This window comes from Pan paniscus, chromosome 5, assembly GCF_029289425.2.
Source record: "Pan paniscus chromosome 5, NHGRI_mPanPan1-v2.0_pri, whole genome shotgun sequence".
Classification (NCBI taxonomy): Eukaryota; Metazoa; Chordata; class Mammalia; order Primates; family Hominidae; genus Pan; species Pan paniscus.
Genome location: NC_073254.2, coordinates 26814015 through 26841652, shown reverse-complemented (window position 1 = coordinate 26841652; position 27638 = coordinate 26814015). Strand labels below are relative to the sequence as shown.

The following is a 27638-nucleotide window of genomic DNA, read 5'->3' as shown; positions in this document are numbered from 1 at the left end:
CTTTTAATCCTGAAACAAATTTATAATACTCTTGGAAAATTTCTATTTCATAATTTCATCATCTGGGTCATCTCAGGTCTGTTTATTTCAACTTATTTTCTCCTGGGTATTTGGTCACATTTTCTTGCTTCTTTGCATGTCTAGTAACTTTCATCGCATATGGGATATTGCAGCTGCTATGTTGCTGAGAGTTTGGATTTTGTTGCCTTTCTTTAGTGTTGAGTTTTATTCTGGCAGGCAGTTAATTTACTGGTGAATCAACTGACTTTAGGCTTTATTAGGTAGCATTTACCGTATGGTTAGTATACCCCTATTTTTTTTAACAATTTGATGGTTTTAGTGAAATTATAGAATTGTGTCACCATCACCACAATCCTGTGTAAGAACATTTCCATCATCCCAGAAAGTTCCTTCACACTGTTTCCAGTCAATTCCAATTCTTATCTTCAGCCCAAGACAACCACTGATCTGCCTTCTGACTTTATAAGTTTGTCTTTTCTAGACATTGCATATATATTTAATAGTCTTTTGTGTCTGGCTTCTTTCACTTAGCATTTTTTCTAGTTTAATACATTTTATTATTAATTATGTGTATATATGTATTATTAATATGTATATATGTAATATTAATACATATGCCAGTAATCATTCTACTTACTTGCTGAATATACAATTTCATTGTATGGTTACACACATTTTGTTTATCTGATCACTAGTTGATGAAAATTTAGATTTTTACTTGCTTTTGGCTATTATAAATAACTGAGTTTACAATTTCATTATATGGATACACACATTCTGTTTATCTGATCACTAGTTGATGAACATTTAGATTTTTACTTGCTTTTGGCTATTATAAATAATGCTGTGGTGAACATTCATGTACATATCTGTGTAGATATGTTTTTAATTCTCTTGAGTAGATTTCTAGGAGTGAATTTGCTAGGTTGAATGATAAATTTTTGTATAACATTTCAATAAACCAGCAAAATGTTTTTCAAAGTGGATATACCATGTTCATTTCCATCAGAATGCATGATGGTTCCCATTTCTCCACATCCTTGCCAACACTTGGTATTCTTGTTTCTTATTACAGCCACTCCAATGGGTGTATAGTGGTACATAGGCCACTGGTGTTTCAATTCACATTTCTCTAATAACTACTGGTATTGAGCAAATTTTCATGTGCTTATTAACCATTCATATATGTATACCTTTTTAAAATGAACTCTCTAATTCAAGTCTTTGGCTCACTTTTTAATTTGGTTGTCAGTCCTACTTTTAAGGTGTGGCTTTTCTGTGATTTCAAAACAGAATGCCTGAGGTATTACATGAAATGACTCCACTCTGCCAGGTCAGAACGCCAGTGCCCCTCAGCACTATGGAACCTGCAGTGTCCCAGTTCAACTCAGAGCCTCTTATAGCCCTTCTCTGCCAGAAATCATGGAGTTTCACATGTGCATGCCAATGACTCAAAAGAACCTATATGCAGATTTCTAGAGCTACGCTTCTGTGCAGCTTTTTCCTCTCTGGATATGCCTCTTCAAAAATTATAGCTGCGTCAGTGGCCCTGAACTCTACTGTTCCCTCCACCCAGCAAGACCACTGCTGTCAATCTGGGTGAACGCCTTACACCACAGTGTGGAAAGTGCCCCAGGCAGAAAGCTAAAGGCAAGGTGTGTCTGCCTGCCTGTGATTCCATCTTGAATGGACTACAGCCCTTTGTGGTAAGTTGTCCAATGTCTGAAAACAGTTACTTCATCATTTTTGTCCAGTTTGAGAGTTCATTACTTTTCAGTAGCTACATTCAAAACCTGTTATTTAGTCATGTTCATAATCAGAAGTCCCTTCCTTTTTAATATAAAAATGTTTCTTTCAGAAATTTTACCTCTAAATATATATATTCATTGTGTGTGTGTACACATGTATGAATATTAAACCTTAGCCTGAAATGTGTAAAAAATATTTTAGAGACTTCCACTGCTTTTTATTTTTAAATAAATAATGACTTCTCCTAGGAAAGTTTTATAAAGTTGCAATGAAATAATAATACATATCACTTTGCAGCTGAACCTTTTACTCTATGGGACAATTGCATAATGACTCATAAAAGTTTTGATTTTATTGGTGGAATTTAAATGTATGATATGAAGTGATTTTTTTCCATTCTAACTGCTTCAGAGAAACAGGAAATGCATTCTAAGAAATTCCATCTGTGTCAACAGATTGAGGCACAAAGGGCTGCAGTTCAAATTTAAGAGGCAAATGAAAGGGAAAATGGAAGAAACCATCAATAGCTACATTATGTTGATTGCAATGAAATTAAAATGCAAACATGGTCTGCCCAAATGGGATTGTTTGCGAATGCCACATTAATCAATGGCAATAAATACAGATCAAAATATACCATTTTTGTGTTCCATTCTGGAATAGTGGAATGAAGAGAAGTTTGAGTCTGTGTTTAGTGTGATGATACTGTAATTGGTAAACAGGTGACAAAGAAAAAATTTTGACATTTGTGCTGAAAGTTCTTCAAGATATTTATATCTAAATCTTTTGTAGGTAACATTCTAGGAAATTCCAGATCTGAGTACAAAATAGAGACAAATATATCATCTGTATTCTCAATACAAAGGCTTTGAGAGATCAAAAATCATGATGTTTGCTGAAAACACTGCCTATTGTCTCTTGAAGCCAAAGGAAAAGGTAATCCTCCATCATCTAAGTGTTCCCCAGGTAAAATGATTTGACAGAATTCAAATAGTTCTCTTTTACGTTCTGACAAATTGCTCCCACTTCCCCCAAAATCTGTCTGTCTGTCTGTCTGTCTGTCTGTCTGTCTGTCTGTCTGTCTATCTATCTATCTATCTATCTATCTTTACAATGTGATTTGGCCTGGAATCCCTGCCACTGTAGCTCCTTAAAATAATGTTGAGTTTAATTATCTGAAATTCTTTTAAATTTATTTTTATTAGCTATTTATTGTTCAAACTTCAGTAACTTCACATGGGCAAATACAACCATAAATTCTATCTCTTGCTTTTGTATATTGTATCTCAAGGGATATAACAAAATTATTACGATATAGTTAATTTGGGCTTATATATGAATATTAGAGGTACGTGCCACACTACGATTTTGAGTGTAGATGGCTAGACAGAATCCAAAAATGAGTTGAAATCACTGTCCCATAATTAAATGATCTTATCTTATAAATGTGAAAAACCATGAAAGGTGCCAAAAAGATGAGAAATCAGGACATCATCTAAATTCTAGTCCAAGTAGGACAAGATTAAATTAAGTGATTAAAACTTAGTTAACTCAGTTAAACTTCTCATCTAAAAAAGAAGGGCTTTTATCTGAAAGATCACTGTAGAACGTATCTCCAAGAACTGCATAACGTAGCTGGCACCCCAGATATTTGCACACAATATTTAATAAACACAAGAGGATGCTAAAGCGAGTCTGCTCCACAGAACAGGAGTCATATCCTTTAAATTTGCCTTTCCTTCTCTTTCTCTCACTCAGTTCTCCTTCTGGGTGTTTCATGTATCTAATTAATACTACAGAGGATGTTAGACCAGTAAAAACAACTTTGTTCTACCTTGTTTGTTCTCTTGTTCTCAAGTTTTCCTGTTTTTCAAAAGGATTACAACCAGGATTGGTAGACTTCTGAAGTTTCTCTTCTTTCGTTTTGGCTTAAAGTTTTACTGGAATTAAAAAAAATCATTTTTCGGGAGGAGCCAAGATGGCCGAATAGGAACAGCTCCGGTCTACAGCTCCCAGCGTGAGCGACGCAGAAGACGGGTGATTTCTGCATTTCCATCTGAGGTACCGGGTTCATCTCACTAGGGAGTGCCAGACAGTGGGCGCAGGCCAGTGGGTGCGCGCACCGTGCGCGAGCCCAAGCAGGGCGAGGCATTGCCTCACTTGGGAAGCCCAAGGGGTCAGGGAGTTCCCTTTCCGAGTCAAAGAAAGGGGTGACGGACGCACCTGGAAAATCGGGTCACTCCCACCCGAATATTGCGCTTTTCAGACCGGCTTAAAAAACGGCGCACCATGAGATTATATCCGGCACCTGGCTCGGAGGGTCCTACCCCACGGAGTCTCGCTGATTGCTAGCACAGCAGTCTGAGATCAAACTGCAAGGCGGCAGCGAGGCTGGGGGAGGGGCGCCCGCCACTGCCCAGGCTTGATTAGGTAAACAAAGCAGCCGGGAAGCTCGAACTGGGCCCAGCCCACCACAGCTCAAGGAGGCCTGCCTGCCTCTGTAGGCTCCACCTCTGGGGCAGGGCGCAGACAAACAAAAAGACAGCAGTAACCTCTGCAGACTTAAATGTCCCTGTCTGACAGCTTTGAAGAGAGCAGTGGTTCTCCCAGCACGCAGCTGGAGATCTGAGAACGGGCAGACTGCCTCCTCAAGTGGGTCCCTGACCCCTGACCCCCGAGCAGCCTAACTGGGAGGCACCCCCCAGCAGGGGCACACTGACACCTCACACGGCAGGGTACTCCAACAGACCTGCAGCTGAGGGTCCTGTCTGTTAGAAGGAAAACTAACAAACAGAAAGGACATCCACACCAAAAACCCATCTGTACATCACCATCATCAAAGACCAAAAGTAGATAAAAACCACAAAGATGGGGAAAAAACAGAACAGAAAAACTGGAAACTCTAAGAAGCAGAGCGCCTCTCCTCCTCCAAAGGAACGCAGTTCCTCACCAGCAACGGAACAAAGCTGGATGGAGAATGACTTTGACGAGCTGAGAGAAGAAGGCTTCAGACGATCAAATTACTCTGAGCTATGGGAGGACATTCAAACCAAAGGCAAAGAAGTTGAAAACTTTGAAAAAAATTTAGAAGAATGTATAACTAGAATAACCAATACAGAGAAGTGCTTAAAGGAGCTGATGGAGCTGAAAACCAAGGCTCGAGAACTACGTGAAGAATGCAGAAGCCTCAGGAGCCAATGTGATCAACTGGAAGAAAGGGTATCAGCAATGGAAGATGAAATGAATGAAATGAAGCGAGAAGGGAAGTCTAGAGAAAAAAGAATAAAAAGAAATGAGCAAAGCCTCCAAGAAATATGGGACTATGTGAAAAGACCAAATCTACGTCTGATTGGTGTACCTGCAAGTGATGGGAAGAATGGAACCAAGTTGGAAAACACTCTGCAGGATATTATCCAGGAGAACTTCCCCAATCTAGCAAGGCAGGCCAACGTTCAGATTCAGGAAATACAGAGAACGCCACAAAGATACTCCTCGAGAAGAGCAACTCCAAGACACATAATTGTCAGATTCACCAAAGTTGAAATGAAGGAAAAAATGTTAAGGGCAGCCAGAGAGAAAGGTCGGGTTACCCTCAAAGGGAAGCCCATCAGACTAACAGCAGATCTCTCGGCAGAAACCCTACAAGCCAGAAGAGAGTGGGGGCCAATATTCAACACTCTTAAAGAAAAGAATTTTCAACCCAGAATTTCATATCCAGCCAAACTAAGCTTCATAAGTGAAGGAGAAATAAAATACTTTACAGACAAGCAAATGCTGAGAGATTTTGTCACCACCAGGCCTGCCCTAAAAGAGCTCCTGAAGGAAGCACTAAACATGGAAAGGAACAACCGGTACCAGCCGCTGCAAAATCATGCCGAAATGTAAAGACCATCGAGGCTAGGAAGAAACTGCATCGACTAACGAGCAAAATAACCAGCTAACATCATAATGACAGGATCAAATTCACACATAACAATATTAACTTTAAATGTAAATGGACTAAATGCTCCAATGAAAAGACACAGACTGGCAAGTTGGATAAAGAGTCAAGACCCATCAGTGTGCTGTATTCAGGAAACCCATCTCATGTGCAGAGACACACATAGGCTCAAAATAAAAGGATGGAGGAAGATCTACCAAGCAAACGGAAAACAAAAAAAGGCAGGGGTTGCAATCCTAGTCTCTGATAAAACAGACTTTAAACCAACAAAGATCAAAAGAGACAAAGAAGGCCATTACATAATGGTAAAGGGATCAATTCAACAAGAAGAGCTAACTATCCTAAATATATATGCACCCAATACAGGAGCACCAAGATTCATAAAGCAAGTCCTGAGTGACCTACAAAGAGACTTAGACTCCCACACATTAATAATGGGAGACTTTAACACCCCATTGTCAACATTAGACAGATCAACGAGACAGAAAGTCAAGAAGGATACCCAGGAATTGAACTCAGCTCTGCACCAAGCAGACCTAATAGACATCTACAGAACTCTCCACCCCAAATCAACAGAATATACATTTTTTTCAGCACCACACCACACCTATTCCAAAATTGACCACATACTGGGAAGTAAAGCTCTCCTCAGCAAATGTAAAAGAACAGAAATTATAACAAACTATCTCTCAGACCACAGTGCAATCAAACTAGAACTCAGGATTAAGAATCTCACTCAAAACCACTCAACTACATGGAAACTGAACAACCTGCTCCTGAATGACTACTGGGTACATAACGAAATGAAGGCAGAAATAAAGATGTTCTTTGAAATCAACGAGAACAAAGACACAACATACCAGAATCTCTGGGACACATTCAAAGCAGTGTGTAGAGGGAAATTTATAGCACTAAATGCCCACAAGAGAAAGCAGGAAAGATCCAAAATTGACACCCTAACATCACAATTGAAAGAACTAGAAAAGCAAGAGCAAACACATTCAAAAGCTAGCAGAAGGCAAGAAATAACTAAAATCAGAGCAGAACTGAAGGAAATAGAGACACAAAAAACCCTTCAAAAAATTAATGAATCCAGGAGCTGGTTTTTTGAAAGGATCAACAAAATTGATAGACCGCTAGCAAGACTAATAAAGAAAAAAAGAAGAATCAAATAGACGCAATAAAAAATGATAAAGGGGATATCACCACCGATCCCACAGAAATACAAACTACCATCAGGGAATACTACAAACACCTCTACGCAAATAAACTAGAAAATCTAGAAGAAATGGATAAATTCCTGGACACATACACTCTCCCAAGACTAAACCAGGAAGAAGTTGAATCTCTGAATAGACCAATAACAGGAGCTGAAATTGTGGCAATAATCAATAGCTTACCAACCAAAAAGAGTCCAGGACCAGATGGATTCACAGCCGAATTCTACCAGAGGTACAAGGAGGAACTGGTACCATTTCTTCTGAAACTATTCCAATCAATAGAAAAAGAGGGAATCCTCCCTAACTCATTTTATGAGGCCAGCATCATTCTGATACCAAAGCCAGGCAGAGACACAACAAAAAAAGAGAATTTTAGACCAATATCCTTGATGAACATTGATGCAAAAATCCTCAATAAAATACTGGCAAAACGAATCCAGCAGCACATTAAAAAGCTTATCCACCATGATCAAGTGGGCTTCATCCCTGGGATGCAAGGCTGGTTCAATATACGCAAATCAATAAATGTAATCCAGCATATAAACAGAGCCAAAGACAAAAACCACATGATTATCTCAATAGATGCAGAAAAAGCCTTTGACAAAATTCAACAACCCTTCATGCTAAAAACTCTCAATAAATTAGGTATTGATGGGACGTATTTCAAAATAATAAGAGCTATCTATGACAAACCCACAGCCAATATCATACTGAATGGGCAAAAACTGGAAGCATTCCCTTTGAAAACTGGCACAAGACAGGGATGCCCTCTCTCACCACTCCTATTCAACATAGTGTTGGAAGTTCTGGCCAGGGCAATTAGGCAGGAGAAGGAAATAAAGGGTATTCAATTAGGAAAAGAGGAAGTCAAATTGTCCCTGTTTGCAGACGACATGATTGTATATCTAGAAAACCCCATTGTCTCAGCCCAAAATCTCCTTAAGCTGATAAGCAACTTCAGCAAAGTCTCAGGACACAAAATCAATGTACAAAAATCACAAGCATTCTTATACACCAACAACAGACAAACAGAGAGCCAAATCATGAGTGAACTCCCATTCACTATTGCTTCAAAGAGAATAAAATACCTAGGAATCCAACTTACAAGGGATGTGAAGGACCTCTTCAAGGAGAACTACAAACCACTGCTCAAGGAAATAAAAGAGGATACAAACAAATGGAAGAACATTCCATGCTCATGGGTAGGAAGAATCAATATCGTGAAAATGGCCATACTGCCCAAGGTAATTTACAGATTCAATGCCATCCCTATCAAGCTACCAATGACTTTCTTCACAGAATTGGAAAAAACTACTTTAAAGTTCATATGGAACCAAAAAAGAGCCCGCATCGCCAAGTCAATCCTAAGCCAAAAGAACAAAGCTGGAGGCAGCACACTACCTGACTTCAAACTATAATACAAGGCTACAGTAACCAAAACAGCATGGTACTGGTACCAAAACAGAGATATAGATCAATGGAACAGAACAGAGCCCTCAGAAATAATGCCGCATATCTACAACTATCTGATCTTTGACAAACCTGAGAAAAACAAGCAATGGGGAAAGGATTCCCTATTTAATAAATGGTGCTGGGAAAACTGGCTAGCCATATGTAGAAAGCTGAAACTGGATCCCTTCCTTACACCTTATACAAAAATCAATTCAAGATGGATTAAAGACTTAAACGTTAGACCTAAAACCATAAAAACCCTAGAAGAAAACCTAGGCATTACCATTCAGGACATAGGCATGGGCAAGGACTTCATGTCTAAAACACCAAAAGCAATGGCAACAAAGGACAAAATTGACAAATGGGACCTAATTAAACTAAAGAGCTTCTGCACAGCAAAAGAAACTACCATCAGAGTGAACAGGCAACCTACAAAGTGGGAGAAAATTTTCGCAACCTACTCATCTGACAAAGGGCTAATATCCGAATCTACAATGAACTCAAACAAATTTACAAGAAAAAAACAAACAACCCCATCAAAAAGTGGGCAAAGGACATGAACAGACACTTCTCAAAAGAAGACATTTATGCAGCCAAAAAGCACATGAAAAAATGCTCGTCATCACTGGCCATCAGAGAAATGCAAATCAAAACCACAATGAGATACCATCTCACACCAGTTAGAATGGCAATCATTAAAAAGTCAGGAAACAACAGGTGCTGGAGAGGATGTGGAGAAATAGGAACACTTTTACACTGTTGGTGGGACTGTAAACTAGTTCAACCATTGTGGAAGTCAGTGTGGCGACTCCTCAGGGATCTAGAACTGGAAATACCATTTGACCCAGCCATCCCATTACTGGGTATATACCCAAAGGACTATAAATCATGCTGCTATAAAGACACATGCACCCATATGTTTATTGCGGCATTATTCACAATAGCAAAGACTTGGAACCAATCCAAATGTCCAACAATGATAGACTGGATTAAGAAAATGTGGCACATATACACCACGGAATACTATGCAGCCATAAAAAATGATGAGTTCATGTCCTTTGTAGGGACATGGATGAAATTAGAAATCATCATTCTCAGTAAACTATCGCAAGAACAAAAAACCAAACACCGCATATTCTCACTCACAGGTGGGAACTGAACAATGAGATCACATGGACACAGGAAGGGGAATATCACACTCTGGGGACTGTTGTGGGGTGGTAGGAGGGGGCAGGGATAGCATCGGGAGAGATACCTAATGCTAGATGACGAGTTAGTGGGTGCAGCGCACCAGCATGGCACATGTATACATATGTAACTAACCTGCACAATGTGCACATGTACCCTAAAACCTAAAAGTATAATTTAAAAAAAAAATCATTTTTCTTAGCTGTTCTAGTTGAAAGTACATTTTCTTTTTTTATACAGAAGTTTTCTCCCTTTAAATGTCCTGTGATACAGACTCCCCCATGAATAATGTTATACTGCAGTTTGGTCTCTGGCATCATTTTTACTTCTTCACTTTAGAAAAATCAGGTCTCCTTCAGTGCTGAGATGTGCATCCTTTCTTGAGTCACCGGGGAGGGCCACCATGTGATTGGACGCCACATCCTGCAGTACTCATGCACACAGTGTCACCCGCATTTGTAATCACAAAGGCATTCTGATGTTATTAATGACACCTTCTACTTGCACAGTACTGTTTATATATTATTAGGTAATTCTACACATTTCCTCACTGGATCTTCCTTGCAAGACTCTTTTGATGCAGGCATGGCACGCACTATTCTTTAAGAAGGAAAGAATGGAAGATCAGAGATAGCAAGTCACAAAGAACCCAAGAGGTGAGACTGAGGGAAGAACCCACGTACTCTGGCCCCTGGTTCAAGACTCAATCACTATGTCACATCATCTTTCCTCTCCAAAGAAACAGACATTTCCTTCAGCCCTGAACTAAACTGAAAACCTTCTTTGAAATCACTATGAAACCTGATTTCATATCAATTCACATGTCATCAGAACTTTTGCTGCTAGTTGGGGATGGGACAATAGATCTCTTAGAGTCACCAATAACCTGTCAGCTTTATGATCAATATGCCTGTTATCTTTTTGCTTCACATCCCTTAGGCACGACAGGAAGAAGCAATTTCTGAGTGTGATTCTTCATATACTTTATTTTCTCTTATTTTTCTGTTTTCTTTAAATAAAAGGGAAATTTTCGTTTTAAGAAAAAAAGGAAAAGATGGTACTGATATCACACATAAATTATTTTCTATTTGACTTTTCAACATGACAAGTTCATGAAATTGATTTTTAGGTGCGTTAGTTGGCATCTTCAATTCTTTTCCGATTTTTCATGCTATCTTTGTAATCTACTGTTAATACAGGAAGTGCTTGAAACTCTGGGTCCCATGTATGAACTTGTCTAATTTCCAAATCTTAGGAAAATACACTGAGAATAAACTACAGAATAATGAATTTGGATATCTGGGTAATCAGCTTTCAGGAGAAGAAATATGAGATATTCCATAGTTTCCATATCTCGGCTCTGATCATACTCTCAAGCTATTTTGGCAAAGAAAATAGCTTCTCTTATTTGTACCACAAAATGCATTATTATGATCAAAAGAGAAAAAAATGGGATTTTAAGGTAAGTCATCTAGATGTTAGCATCCATGTTTTATGATGTAAGAAGAACCACTTCTACACTTTGACAAATACAAGCTCTCACCTTTGCAACTTGTATCACTATGATGGCATCCAGGATAATATTCACATTTTCCTGTACTGACTGTAGCGAGGGCGTCAATGTTTCAGCATTTGGGTGTCTGTTGTTTTGAGAATCTACTCAAAGTCTCCGAATACTTTTCTTTTGGATTACTTCAGTTCTCTGTAATAACAGATCTGATAGAGTTTATACGCCAAGTTAAAACACCTGGCATGGTGGCATGCGCCTGTAGTCCCAGCTACTTGGGAGGCTTAGGTGGGAGGACTGCTTGAGACCAGGAGGTTGAGGCTGCAGTGAGCTATGATTGTGTCACTGCACTCCAGGGTCTCACTCTGCTGCTCCATCCTGGGCAATAGAGTGAGACCCTGTCTCTAAAAAAAATTTTATTTATTTATTTATTTTTATTATTTTTTATTTTTTGAGACGGAGTCTCACTCTGTCACCCAGGCTGGAGTGCAGTGGCGCAATCTCAGCTCACTGTAACCTCTGCCTCCCGGTTTCATGCCATTCTCCTGCCTCAGCCTCCCGAGTAGCTGGGACTACAGGCACCTGCCACCATGCCTGGCTAATTTTTTGTGTTTTTAGTAGAGACGGGGTTTCACCATGTTAGCCAGGATGGTCTCGATCTCCTAACCTCGTGATCCACCTGCCTTGGCCTCCCAAAGTGCTGGGATTACAGGCGTGAGCCACAGTGCCTGGCTCTAAAAAAAATTTTGCTTAAGTTACAAAAAATAAACATATGTATAGTCAGAATTATAAGACTGTCTGCATATTCAGAGCATGAGGTCTTACCCTGACAGATGTTTGTTGACCTATGAAACTGACCAAACTGCCATCATTGCAATATAGCTATGTCTATCTTAATGAAATCACATGTTGTTTACACCTGTACTTGATACATCTTTTTCAAGCCTATTCAGCATTAAGCAGCACCTACAATAAAAGATCCTTTGCCACAAATGAAAACAAAGATATGTTCACGGATTTGAATATTAATCTCGTGTGGATTTGTAACATTGTAAAGTAAGACCTGAGGTGATCCAGAGGGAAAAGAAGTTGTGACTTCTTCTCATACACGCTTAAGCCCAGAAGGTGGCCTAACGCTCTTACAATCTTTCAATGGAAATTTTGATAAAGAAAATGACGTGGTGTTTATGAAATACAGGAAACACCGAATATCTTTCTTATTTTTCATAACAACACATCTATTTATAATTACTTGTTAAGAGATTAAGAAACAATAATAATTTTGGAGAAACTGACAATTAGAGCAAATCTGTAGGTGATTTTTAAATACTTAGTATAAACAGATACATTTTCTTCCTCTGAAAATATTGAATGCTTATAATTATAGTTTATAAGAATAAAGAACTCTTTCTCCTCAGTAGATGAAGATTGAAGTTTGTGAATCGCTGCAAATGTATATGCCAAGAAAACAACTGAATTTATTTTAATTTAAAATGCTGTTATTCAGCTTAGCAAATAATGGGCCTGTAGTTAGAAAAGAATATGCATGAAGAAAAAGTAAGATAAATACACAGTAGAAGTGGGCCAACATTTTCCGGGGCCTCAGGCAAATATTTATCCATTCTCAGCCTCAGTTTCCTTAACTGAAAAAGAGTGCCAACCTCATAGCATTAATAGAAGGATTAAAAGAAAAAAAATGTGAAGTGTTTAGCAGGATACCTAGCACACAGTAAATGATCAGACATTTTAATAATTTATTTTGCAAATGCTATTTCAATATCTTGAGTGCATATTGATATAAAGCTTATTTGAAATTTCTACAAGATAAATGCTTTCCAGTCTTTTAAAAGAAAATTCATGTCATAGCTGTTTAGTTTCTCATGTTTTATACTTAATTTTTGTTTTATATTAACAGGATCATTTTTGGAAGCATTATTTATAAATAATAAATAAGTAAATATAAATAATAAATAAACAAAACATTATTTAGAAGTAACTACTGTTGGGAAAAATGCCTAACATCATTGTAGATTTCTACTGAACTTTTGGTTTTGCTTATGTGTATTACATGGATACATTTTCTTTTTAAAAAAACATTACTTGTAGGTGATACTGTTACTTGTAAGTGATACTCACCTTCATGGAACAATAGTAGTCATAATGGTAAAAGCAGGAGAGCAACCTTGGCCTTGAGCTCCTTGTGTTCCACGACTTCCATCCTCCCTGCTCCTGGGGATGAGAAGGAGCAACTCATTAACTAATTGTTGGTGGTGACCACTGGCTCATATTTTTAAGGAGGATGGAGCCAATCTATGAAAATGCTGTAAGATTGAGCTATCCGTCTCTTTATTTTCTGGCTCCAATCAGAGGTTATGCAGAACTAAGCTCCCTTTCTCATGGACTGTCCCAAAGCTTAGCCTGCTGGTGGATGGTGCGCAGGGAATGCAGGGGAGCAAAAAATGATAGGAGGTGAGGAACAGGACCACTGCAAGCCTGCTTGATTATGAAACTAAGCCACCTGCTCCATTATCACCTTCCTCAGTCACAGAGCTGATATTTGGGTCCCTATCTATATATTAATCTGTTCCCAACTCGGGTAGAAAACAACTGTATTATTCATTTGCCTCATAAAACCCCATCACCTCCTGATTGCCTGTCCCACAACCTTCAGCATCTCTCCAGGGACGTCCAGAGCTATGTGCTACATGTGTCATTCCATGCCTTTTCCTGTCCTTTTACATAGAGATATACGACTCCATCATTCTATACTTCATTTGTTTATATCTTTCTATATTTTTAAAATAAATTGGATCCCATTGTATAAATTTTTCTGCAACTGGTTATTTTATCTCAAAACATGTCTTGGAGATCCATCCATCTATCTAACGCTTTCTTTTTAGTTCTGCTTAGTATTCTAGAAAAAGGAAAATACTGTCGTTTATTCAGACATTACTCTATTGAAAGGCATTTAGGTTCTTTACAATTTTTCAGTAGAGAAAAACACCACACAATGAATTTTTTCGTTCATGTCCCCTTGGCAAGTGTTCCTCTAGAGCTGATGTAAGGGAGTGGGGATTGCTGGAACATAGAGCCTGCACGTGTAGCTCTAATAAATACTGCCAGATTGTTCTTCCAAATGGCCCCATCAACTCAGACCTCCCTCTGCCAGTTGTGTCTGAAGACACTGCTTCCTCTACAGCCCTGCCATACCAGATGTGCTTAGGTTCTTAATATTTGCCTACCTGGTTATAAAAACCATATCTTGTTTTAATTTGCATTCCTCTCATTTTTATTAAAGATGTCCTTTATTTCCCATGTACCTGTTGTCCATTTATATTTTTTCTAACATGAATTGCATATTTTTACATTTAAACAAATATTTTTGTAGAGATGGGGTCTCGCCATGTTGCCCAGGCTGGTCTCAAACTCCTGGCCCCATGTAATCCTCCCACCTCGGTCTCTCAAAGTGTTGGAATTATAGGTGGGCACCACCATGCCCGGATCTTATTCTCACAGTTTGAACATTTTCCTAGTGTGTTATTTGACTTTTCCCGACCAACTTGTAAAATAATTGAAATAAGTTTTGGATGAGAATCCTCTGTCAGACACATAAAGCAAATATTTTCCTCCAATTTAGTTTTTATTTTAAACAGTTTTGAGGGTAGTACCAAAGTTTTGCCTCTTGATGAACTTGAATTTACGAGCCTTCATGATTTTGGGGTTTTGTTTCTTACCTGCAAGTCTTTTCCCTATCTCAATGTCATAAAGATAGCACTATATATTTTCCCTAGTAAACGTATAGCTTCCCTTTTCATAGTTATACTTTGAAATGTTATCTTAAACATTTCAGATGAAAGTCACAAGAAACATAAACCCAACGCAAACACTTTCAAATATTCTTTATAAATTAATCAAATTCTTTTAAATATTTTACAAGTATAAATTTTATGTATTATATCTGATTCTCTGAAGTACTTTGAATACTGACACGGGAGACATACAAATGAATAACAAATAACAAAAACAAATGTTACTAAACACAAAAATTCCCCTATCACTTATCTAGCTTATTAGAAAGACACATTGTGGTTTAGAGTCAAAATTTCAGAGCAAGAAGGGACATTTGATTGTCAGTTATTATCTTCTGGTTTCAAATTTCTAACGTTGGTCTCCCCAGATTAATAACAATCAGTGCAACAATAATAATAATGAGAGAACTTTGAACACTTAATACAGGCTACACAGGTCCTTTACTAAACACCTACATAAGATCTCATTTATTCACAGCAATTTCTGAGGTTGATATTATCATTAGGCCCATTTTATAGATGAAGAAATTTAGGTACAGGAAGATATAATGACTTTCTCAAGTTTAGAAAACTTGTAGGTAGAGAAGGAAGAATAAAATCCCAAGCACAGTCTCCAAAGCCTGTGCTGGTAGCTACCATGAACATGACCCCTTTGTATCATTTTATTTTTTTAACTTGTATTTTAGGTTTGGGGGTACATGTGCAGGTTTGTTATACAGGTAAACTCGTGTCACAGGGATTTGTTGTACAGATTATTTCATCACCCAGGTACTAAGCCTAGTACTCAATAGTTGTTTTTGCTGCTCCTCTCCCTCCTCCCACCTTCCACCCTCAAGTAGATCCCAGTGTCTGCTGTTCTCTTCTTTGTGGCCATGAGTTCTCATCATTTAGCTCCCACTTATAAGAGAGAGCATGCAGTGTTTGTTTTTCTGTTCCTGCGTTAGTTTGCTGAAGTTAATGGCCTCCAGCTCCATCCATGTTCCCGCAGAAGATATGATCTCGTTCTTTTTCATGGCTGCATAGTATTCCATGGTGTATATGTACCACATTTGCTTTATACAATCTGTCACTGATGGGCATTTAGGTTGATTCCATATCTTTGCTATTGTGAATAGCCAAAAGCAATGACAACAAAAGCAAAAATTGACAAATGGGATCTAATTAAACAAGAGCTTCTGCACAGCAAAAGAATATATCAACAGAGTAAACAATCTACAGAATGAGAGAAAATATTTGCAAACTATGCATCTGACAAAGGTCTAATATCCAGCATCTGTAAGGAACTTAAACAAATGTAAAAGAAAAACAAACAAACAATGCTTTGTATCCTTTTTAAAGGATGGAGAGTATTCACCCTCTTTGGACATCGCTTTCTTCATTTACTAAATGGGGAAACTGGAGGAGTTAGCTCAAGCTTGCTTTTTATATCTGAAGTCCAACGGCTCCTAAAAACATACCCAAGACTGGTCGGGCACGGTGGCTCACGCCTGTAATCCCAACAATTTAGGAGGCCGAGGCAGGTGGATCACCTGAGGTCAGGAGTTCGAGATCAGCCTGGCCAACATGGTGAAACTCCATCTCTACTAAAAATACAAAAATTAGCCGGGCATGATGGCAGGCACCTGTAATCCCAGCTACTTGGGAAGCTGAGGCAAGAGAATCGCTTGAATCTGGAGGTGGACGTTCCGGTGAGCCGAGATCAGTCATCACACTCCAGCCTGGGGGACAAGAGCGAGACTTCGTTTCAAAAAAAAAAAAAAAAACCCAAGACTTACAAAAACAAAATTACCCCAAGTCAAACCAAATACCACTCTGACTAATCAACTGTTTCTAATTACTGCTTAACAATGTCACTCAGATACCCTCTTGTGCCAGTTGTGAGTAACCTGGAGGTTGCCAGGCCATAATAAGAATCCCGGATCCCAGCAGAACTGGAGATGCAGAGGCAGCTCACTAAGTGGCTGACGGGCTCCTCGCAGCCTCAGGAGGCTTCTTTGTTGTCTAATGCTGGTCTCCAGACAGGCCTGGACTCTGTGGAGGGCCCAGCAGCAATCATATGCAAAGATCACTCCTCTCTGTGACCAATCCCTGTTAGGTTGCACCAAGAATAAAGTCAACCCCAGAAGAGCCAGGCAATACGTACCCTCCCTTCTGGATGGTGCCGCGTCATCTATAAAGATCTCATACACTGTTCCGCCAGCTGACAGCCCATCCTCCCTTAGTGAATGCACAGAAAGACTCCACATTTTCGAACTTTTGGAAAGAAGACTTCACATAAGCTGTCAGAGATGACCTGTTTGGCTTATTTGACTTATTTCTGCCTTGTCTGGTTTTTCTGCAAAGCACTTAGGAAACATTTTAAACATAGCGCAGTATTTAAAAATAGGGTGTAAGTGGTTTTGAACATAGTCACAGATACACATCTGACCATGGACTTGCAGGTGCTTCATAAGTATTTGTTGAATGAATGTTAGTATCTGTTCTATTGGAAAGCATTTAAAATTATTGAAAAACTTGAATAACTAGTGCTAACATTTATTTGGATATTACTATACACTAGGATTTGTTAAATACTTTGCATATTATCTGTTTTTATCTTCCCAAAGGCCCTCTCATGTTGGCACTTTTGCCCTAACTTACAGATGAGAAAACTGAAGCACAGAAAATAAATAATTTGACAATTAGCTGGTAAATTGTTTCCATATGAAATACTTAAAAAAAATTAAGCTAATGTTTTGATTTGACAGATAAACTAGAAAACACCAGCACTATTTAATAGTAATTAGATATGAATATTAATATTCATTAGATACCAATTAATTAATTCAATACTAATAATATTGTTGCAGTATGTAGATGACAAGCCTTGAGATAGTATTTGTAAATCTGTTCTCTCTTGCCCACACCCTATTTAGTCATAAATTTGTGAGATGACTCATAACAGTTAGAGACACAATCTATGGTCATTGAAATACACCTTGAACAGAGATTGAACTTATGTTCATTCACACCAGCCACCAGATCTAAATGGCCCCTAACTCTGGACCAAAGTAATGCAATGTACAGATTTTACAAATCATTCATTTACAAATCATTTAAATTACATTACAAATCACTTACAAATACATTTGGCATGTATTCTACGTGCTGAAGAGAGTTATTTAAATAGCAACAACAAGGACAACAACAACAACAAAAGTTGTAAGTGTCTCTAAGAGACAATACAAGTCCATCATGGAAATATGTTATCTATTTCAACTGAAATTCTAAAGAACATACGATTCTACCTGTAGCAGAAACTTGAAATGTTTTGTCGCCTGAATCTGTTGTGTCTTCCAAATGCTTCTTCTTTTTTTGAAGGATTTAGAAAAACGACAACAAAGGGTTCACAGGAATTTGTTTAGTTACAAAACAAAACAAACAAAACATTTTTCCAGGATTGGTCCCTGGGGTCCCTGTGTCAGTTCTGATCTTTATCTCCATTTAAAGGGCCTTCAGAGCACTGACCTGGGGGTACTAGGGTTGCTTAAGTATCAAAGAGGGTTGATGTACCATATACTAAATATTTTACAACTATTTCCAACAGAGCTTAATACTTTCATCAAGCATTTAACTTCATTAGTTAAGTGAAGTTTTTAATAATTTGGGTCTGATTTTAAAAAAATAAATTTTAGAAATTATTTTATTTTTCTCCTCATAGACATATTTTTTGAAATTTGGTTTCTCATAATCAATATTATGAATTCAAAAGTTTCCAACCCTTGTAGATTAGAAATGATGCATATTATTTCATTAGAATAGTTAACATACTTTTAATGAAGACCAGATTGTTCAATCAATAATTATTATGATTGCACATGGTTGAGTATGAATAATAAGTAGACTGCATGAAGTCGTAAACTACTTCTGGCAAATAAAAATGTTGAAGGAACAGAAAATGTCTTGCTGTGTAATGAAAGTATAGAGATGTTCCGAAATAAATAAATTCAAATGTATTAAAGGGCACTACTGCTGAATCAAAACTGTTCTTAACATTTGACCCTACTGGGCAAAAATAAGCCTTGCTATTAGCAGAGAAAACTAAGCATGCCTGGCTAATTGACTGATCTCAGAGCTGGCTTTTCTTTCCATGACTGATCTCCAGGAATGTAAAGCCCTGATGTCTTTCACCTATCATGGTTTCCTTAGATCTCATTTGGCAACATTCATAGGTAGCTAGCTAAACATACTGTCTTTCAAGTAACTGAAAACAAATGAATGAAAGATGTCTTGTCTCAAGCAAATTCAACAACATAACAAATGTCTATTGGTCTTCGTGAAATATCTTTTTCAAGCCCACAGATATACAGACATCATAAAAGTTATCTAATTATTCACGTCTGCATTTCAGGACCAAAAGTAAGAATCAGACAAAGAAAAAAGTTACGTTTTATATGTAGGGACCTCTATTGCCTTATACTGCAATATGGGATCATCTGCTAAACAGAACAAATATTTATTTTTCTCTCTTACGCTTTTTATAGCTAAAATGTATAAACGCCTTCATTTCCAAGTTCCTGTCATCGCTTTCTTTCCCTCATAAAGTCTGCACATAAAAAGCAGTGCAATTTGCTGTCCCCTTCCTAGGAGAAATATGTTTAAATAATTATCTTCTTTATAAAATGTAATGGAAAATTGCTCCATTTCTTTTTGGAAATATTTCTGAAAAGATCAGACTCAGGAACTTTATAATATAATATGTTATGCTGTATTCCAACAATGTCAATACTCAAAACAATGTGAATCGCTGCTCCACTGTCTTCCCTCCAATCTTTTCTCATAAGACATGTAACAAAGACATTTTTCTGAATAATGATGAAGAACTGAAACCTAATATACTTGGAAGTTTACATGTGTTATGCTTGATTAGAACTGTCACTTTGGATTGCTCTTTTATCTCCTGCTATTTAAGTTAAATGTTTCTTCACTAAATATTTTTATGGCTCCTATTATATCAGTTGTGAGAAAGGGCAAAGAAAAAGGTTACAAAATCTATTATTTATACAAATATGCATGGCACTGGACATACTCGTTTTTGTAGAAAATTTAAATGGGATGTTTTATGAATACTAAATAGACTTTCACCTAGAAATGAATACAATACAACCCAATTATCATAAATCATTACTGAAAAAGCAGCATGAAACAGTAGAAAAAAAAAAAAAGGACCCTGTTTTAACTCCCAGCCTCACTACTTAACTAGCTTTGCAACCCTGAGCAATTATCTCAACCACAATGTGAGAATGACTTCATATAATGCAATATCTGTTGTAAATGTTAAAATCAAAAATACTGACTATATAAAATGTGAGTTTTTTAATAAACCACTATCATACCAACAGAGCATGACCTATAATCTCAAAATTTAAATCTAATATCTTGTTAGTTTAAGTAAGAAAATTTACCTATCTTTGAAAAGTCATTTATCAATATCTCTTTGAGCCAGGAAAATTTCCTGTTTAATTTGAGGTGTCTTAATAATTACCAAAATCAGCTGTATTTTTTTCAGAATGAGGTTTATGGTCTAGGTGGTGGGGAAATAAAACCTAAAACTTATTTAGGTCCTTAATTTCCACTTTTCCATCCTTACCTGAGCATGCAGTCCCCAGTAACAATCTAGTTCCCAGTAACAATCTAGCACCTCAAAAGAATAGTTGTTCAGTGTGCTGAAATAAACCCTTAATACAATATCTAATGTACACCTCAGGCATGATAGAATGAGACAGCCCTAGCTTCTCAGAGAACAAAAGCAAAGTAATTAGAAAACTTTTGTTAAATGTCATGGGGACTTTTAATCTTAATTATGTCTGAAAGGCCAAATCTACAAAATGAACAAAACTTGATTCCTGACTTAGAGAAATGTCCGCCTGGTCCTTCTCCCAGATGATGGAATGTGGGTGGGTCATGGGTTTGAGGCCCAGGCTCTTCTCAGCTGCCTCTGTCTACTTTCTCAGAGCAGATCTAGTTGTCAGAGTCCGAGCTCTTCGAGGTGGTGTCCATTCAGAACTCGCTTGAGAATCAAGTGGAGGGGTGAACAGCTAAGCATTGCCTCCCCGGCTGATCCCAATACATCTTAGAGGATTGGCGTGAATCATACTAGAACGTTTAACCTTGCAGTCTTCCTTGAAGAGAAATCACTGTGTTCTTCCATATTTATGTCTGATTATTATGCAAATATGAGCTTTAGCTGTGAGCCATGAATTCCCACTAGCTTCTTGCTGTGAGGTTCATCTTAGTTTTACACAAAAAAGAATGGGGACATGGAGTTTCCCTCACAATAGCCCACTTTCTCTTCTTTCATAATCCCTGAACTCTCTCTCCTTCCACCAGAAAGGCAACTTCTTTTTTATTATTTCTGCTCTGTGACTCTCCCTAGGTGTGTCCTTAGCTATCAGGTGAGGAACCCGCCAGATTATCCTATTTCCAGCCCCTCTCACAGGGGCCACTGTGAGCTTGGCCTCAGAGCCTGATGGCCTCAGAATGCGCTCTTTTGTCTGTATCTTGTTCAAGCCTGGAGTCCGATTATGGAGGATGCTCCCGGAATGCTCTGATCATGAGGGTATAGAGTGTGGTTTTACATAATGTATTATGAAATCATGGATTTCTGGCTGGGCGTAGTGGCTCATGCCTGTAATCCCAGCATTTTGGGAGGCTGAGGCAGTAGGATTGCTTGCGGTCAGGAGTTCAAGAACAGCCTGGGCAACATAGCAAAATCCCATCTCTACAAAACATAAAATAAAAAATAAATAACGTATTTCTACTATGCCCCAGATTAGGCTTTTTCTTGGGAGAGGGAGGGATGAGGGTGGCACATACTGAACTTTGTGCAAAGCAAACTGCTGTTTTTTAGTACACTTAAATTTTCAATCCAAGTGCCAGGGCTTTTGCTTTCTTGTTAAATTGTCTTATTCATATTCAGCCCATCTCTCTACTTGGTTGAATCTTCTGGACACTGATCCTGACCTATTTGGGTCATCAACAAATGTCTCCTCTATTTTATTCAGTCCACCAACTAAAAAGAAAGGACACGGTGGCCAGCTTGGCACTGGGTCACTCGTGATTGCTTCCACCCTCCTCTGCATTACTTCCCTTTCCTCCTTACTTTTGTGTCCTGTGACTGCCTCACTCTCCCATAAGTTATTAACACATTAGAAAAGTGACAATGATGGTTTCTGGAATCCACAGCCCGTGCTCCTTTCCCTGTAGTGCTCTGACCCACTGATTGCTCTTTCCACTTGACGAGCCCGCCGTACTAATCATCCTTAAATCCAACCACAATATTATTGCGGCTTCGTCAGATGCCTTCCTAAATCCCAAAATGTGGTTTATTCCCTTGGTCTCAATGCCCTTTCACGTTCCCTGCTATTTGCTTATGTGTTACACTGTTGCATCACACCATCCTGGCTTCAAATCCCAGCATCTGCATGGCAAGGTTTCATCACATCTGTGAGTTGCAGCCTCTCCACCTATAAAACAAAGAGATAATCCTTCCTGCTTGGAATGATAACATAAGATTATAGATGGCACGCCGTAGGGATAAATACGGATTCTCCTCCACAGTGCTTCTATCTGTTCTGTCTCATCCACTGTCTCTGCTTAACCAAGTCCCTTCAAGGCCATATTTAAATGTCTCATTCTCTTTGAAGCACTCCCTCATCAACTCAGCCAGGAATTCTTCATTCGCACTCCTGCTGGACTCGGTGGTACCTTCTTTTGCCATTCAAGATACCTTGCATCTTGCTTACTTACTCTTCTACTAGAACTGAAGCTCCTGAAGGACAGGCATCATTTAATTTGCATCAAATTTGCATTCCCAAAGTTTTTTTTTTCTTTTTTTTTTTGAGATAGAGTCTCACTCTGTCGCCCAGGCTGGAGTGCAGCGGCATGATCTCAGCTCACTGCAAGCTCTGCCTCCCAGGTTCACGCCATTCTCCTGCCTCAGCTTCCCAAGTAGCTGGGACTACAGGCGCCCACCACCACCCCCGGCTACTTTTTTTGTATTTGTAGTAGAGACAGGGTTTCGCTGTGTTAGCCAGGATGGTCTCTATCTCCTGATCTCATGATCTGCCCGCCTTGGCCTCCCAAAATGCTGGGATTACAGGTCCCAAAGTGCTTTCTACACTATTGGTGCTAAATAAATATTATCAAATGTCTGAGTGAATCCTCTCTTCCACTTAGACTGGTCCCTGGCACACATTCGTCTTAGACTTCATGACTGCTATTTTTGTTCTACTGCTTAGCATCATGTATATTCTAAAGTCCCAAATCCTATACCTCCTTCAAAATACAGCAATCCCCTGTATACACAAATCATTCTTTAACTTCTTAAGACAATCACTTTCGTAACTCTCATACATTTTTAAAGTCTGTGGTCTCTACGATGTGGTCTATTGTCGTGTCCTAGTTTACCTGATCTGTCTTAAGCAAGCATTCTCCTCTGGGGTAGAAACTGTACCTTCTAATTTCTTTTGCAGTTGCTTGGTACTTAAATTATTACTGGATTTTGGATGTCTGGGCGTTTTCTTCAAACCCAAGCCTGATTCAGAACACAGTGAACACCTAGGAGCAGATAATGTCTCTTATGCCTACAGTGCCTTCCAGAGAACCTTTATACGCAAGGTTCCAGATAAACCTGTGTGTGCAAAGACTAGGAATCCAATATATTTAAGTAAATGCATCATGACTTTCAGATTACAGATGTTCTTTGGTTTACCATGGGGTTACATCCCAATGAATCTATTGTAAATTGAAAATATCCTAAATAAAAAATGCATTTACCGGGCACAGTGGCTCATGCCTGTAATCTCAGCACTTTGGGAGGCTGAGGCAGGCGGATCACTTGAGGTCAGGAGTTCGAGATTGGCCTGGCCAACACAGTAAAACCCCATGTCTACTAAAAATACAAAAATTAGCCAGTGTGGTGCTGTGTGCCTGCAATTCCAGCTATTCGGGCGGTTGAGGCAGGAGAATCACTTGAACCTGGGAGGCAGAGGTTGCACTGAGCTGAGATTGCGCCACTGAACTACAGCCTGGGAAACAGAGCAAGACTCTGTTTCAACAACAACAACAACAAAAAAGCATTTAATATATTTAACCTACTGAACAACATAGCTTAGCCTACCCTGCTTTAAACGTGCTCACTTACATTAGCCTACAGTTGGACAGCATCATCTAACAATTATTTATTTATTTAAAAATAAATAAAGTCTAGAATATCTCGTATAACGTATTGAATACAGTGCACTGTAGCGTGTTTGTGGTTACAATCACGTAGCTGGCTGGGAGCTTTGGCTCCTGCTGCTGCCCAGCATCATAAGAGATCAAACCATATATTGCTAGCGCAGAAAGATATCAAAATTCAGAGTATGGTTTCTACTGAATGCTTATCATTCTCACACCAGCGTAAAGTTGAAAAATCATTAAATTGAACCATAGTAAGTTGTGAACAGTCTGTATATAATTTGTAGAGAAAAACATTTTGCTATTCTTGCTTTAAATCTTTTCTCCTTTTTTCCCCACTTGGTAATGGGAGCAGGGAGTTATTGCCATTAAAATATTATATTATATATAATATTTATATATAATATATAATATATTATATTATATATAATATATAATATATTATATTATATTATATATAATATATAATATATTATATTATATTATATATAATATATAATATATTATATTATATTATATATAATATATAATATAATATATTATATTATATATTATATATAATATATATATTATATATTATATATATTATATATATTATATATTATAATATATATTATATATAATATAATATATTATATATTATATATATTATAATATATTATATATTATATATATTATAATATATAATATAATATATTATATATTATATATATTATAATATATAATATAATATATTATATATTATATAATATAATATATTATATATTATATATATTATAATATATAATATAATATATTATATATTATATATTATAATATATTATATATTATTAATATTATATTATATATATTATTATATATTATATATTATATATTAATAATATTATAATATATTATATATATTATTATATATTATATATATTATTATATATTATATATTATATATTAATAATATTATAATATATTATATATATTATTATATATTATATATTATATATATTATAATATATTATATATATAAATATGATATATATTATATATATTATATATAATAGATATAAATATGATATATAATATATATTATATATTATATATAATATATATCTATTATATATTATATATTATGGATATAATATATATAATATATATTATATATAATATAATGTATATATTATAAATAAATTGATATATAATATATATTATATATAATATATATAAATTAATGTATATAATATATAATATGTATATTTAATATATAATTAATATAAAATATATTATATATAAATATATATTATTTTTATATATAATATATAAATATATATAATTACATATATTATATATAATATATATATTATACATTATATATACATGTACACATGTATATGTGTATATTATATACATGTACATGTATATATTATAATTATATTATATATGTATATTATATGTATATATGTATATATGTATATATGTATATATACATATACACGTATATGTATATATAATATACATATACGTGTATATATGTATATATAATATACATATACGTGTATATGTATATATACTATATACATGTACATGTGTATATATTATATATACATATATACATGTACATGTGTATATATTATATATACACATGTACATGTACATGTACGTGTATATATTATATATACATATATACATGTACGTGTGTATATATTATATATACATATATACATGTACGTGTGTATATACACACGTACATGTACGTGTATATATTATATACACACATATACATGTACGTGTATATATTACACACATAATGTACGTGTGTATATATTATATACACACATATACATGTACGTGTATATATTATATACACACATATACATGTACGTGTGTATATATTATATACACATATACATGTACGTGTATATATTATATACACACGTACATGTACGTGTGTATATATTATATACACACATATACATGTACGTGTATATATTATATACACACATACATATATGTGTGTGTATATGTGTGTATATATATTATACACACATATACGTATATATTTGTGTATATTATACATACACATATACGTATATGTGTGTATATTATATATACACATATACGTATGTGTGTATATTATATATACACATACACGTGTGTATATTATATATACACATATACGTGTGTATATTATATATACACATATACGTGTGTATATTATATATACACATATACGTGTGTGTATATTATATATACACATATACGTGTGTGTATTATATACACACACATGTATGTGTGTATATTATATACACACATATACATGTATATGTTATATATATTTATATATTATACACATATATAATATACACATATATGTATGTGTATATATATACACATATACATGTATATGTGTATATAATATACACATAAATACATGTATGTGTATATATGTACATATATGTGTATATTATATATACGTATATGTATATATAACATATATATGTAGATGTATATATAATATATATTTAACATATATGTAGATGTATATATAACGTATATATACATGTAATATAACATATATATAACATATGCATGTAATATATACATATATACAGATATATATTACAAAATACATATTTTGAATATTAAATAGGAAATTTAATATTTTAAGTCATGGGAAGTCACTTTGAGAGAAGATTCTTACAGTGATATACATCCTGTATTTAGAATTTATAGATGGTTTTGAAACAAAATTAATGAAAATCATCTTTCTGGTATTATTTGAAGTTGACTGCAAAATGTAAGATGAAAAACAGAAAAGTCAAAAATAACCCTGATGTTACAATTTGAACTGAGCATGAATCAAGATCTATTAACTATCTTGACAGTCTTCCAACAAAAATAATTATTTTCCATAATCCTTATTAACTGCTATCATTTAAAATTCAGGCCACGGATTAATTAGTAAGAAACGTGTTACTTATACTGTTTCTGTGAAAGGAAAATCAGGTCTATATTATGAAAAAAATAACTGAGAAACAAAATTTGTACATTCAATACCATCAGTTAATTATCATTTTGAAAGAAATAATTATCATTTTGGCTTAAAGTTTAGGGAATGAAAATAAGTTATTGGAACGCCCTCGATTTATGTTATAATACATTTTCATAAGCCAGATATAATAATCTTTAACTAGAAAAACGACCTGTGGTTCTTTAGCTGTTTTTTCCAGTACTTCTGATGATGGCATTGCAGTGGATTCACACAAGATATTGAAATTGTTACACATTAAAACTTTCACCTGTTTTGTCAATAAATTATCTTACTATGTCATTGCACCCTAGTTCTCTACAAGGCCTGGGTCTCCACACACGACAGTGCAACAGAATAAAAGTCAAATGTAGTCCCATTAGTTCTCCAAATTACATTATTTGGAAGTCGTTTATATTTGGGAGTATCAAGTGGACACTGCTCCTTGGGAAAAGACGACTTCGGAGAAATAGCACAAAATTATTGTTCCCTTGTCTATTTTGTGCATGTAATT

The 27638-nt window shown here is 36.1% G+C and overlaps 1 protein-coding gene across 1 annotated transcript in view; it reads right to left on the bottom strand.

Moving 5' to 3' along the window:
• Nucleotides 1-27638, bottom strand: part of HIVEP1 (HIVEP zinc finger 1) — a 194772-nt gene that overhangs the window by 12886 nt on the left and 154248 nt on the right. The window contains exon 8 of the mRNA XM_063605151.1: nucleotides 13214-13306. Coding sequence (XP_063461221.1) covers nucleotides 13233-13306 — 74 coding nt within the window. The 3' untranslated portion in view covers nucleotides 13214-13232. The remainder of the gene's footprint in view (nucleotides 1-13213; nucleotides 13307-27638) is intronic.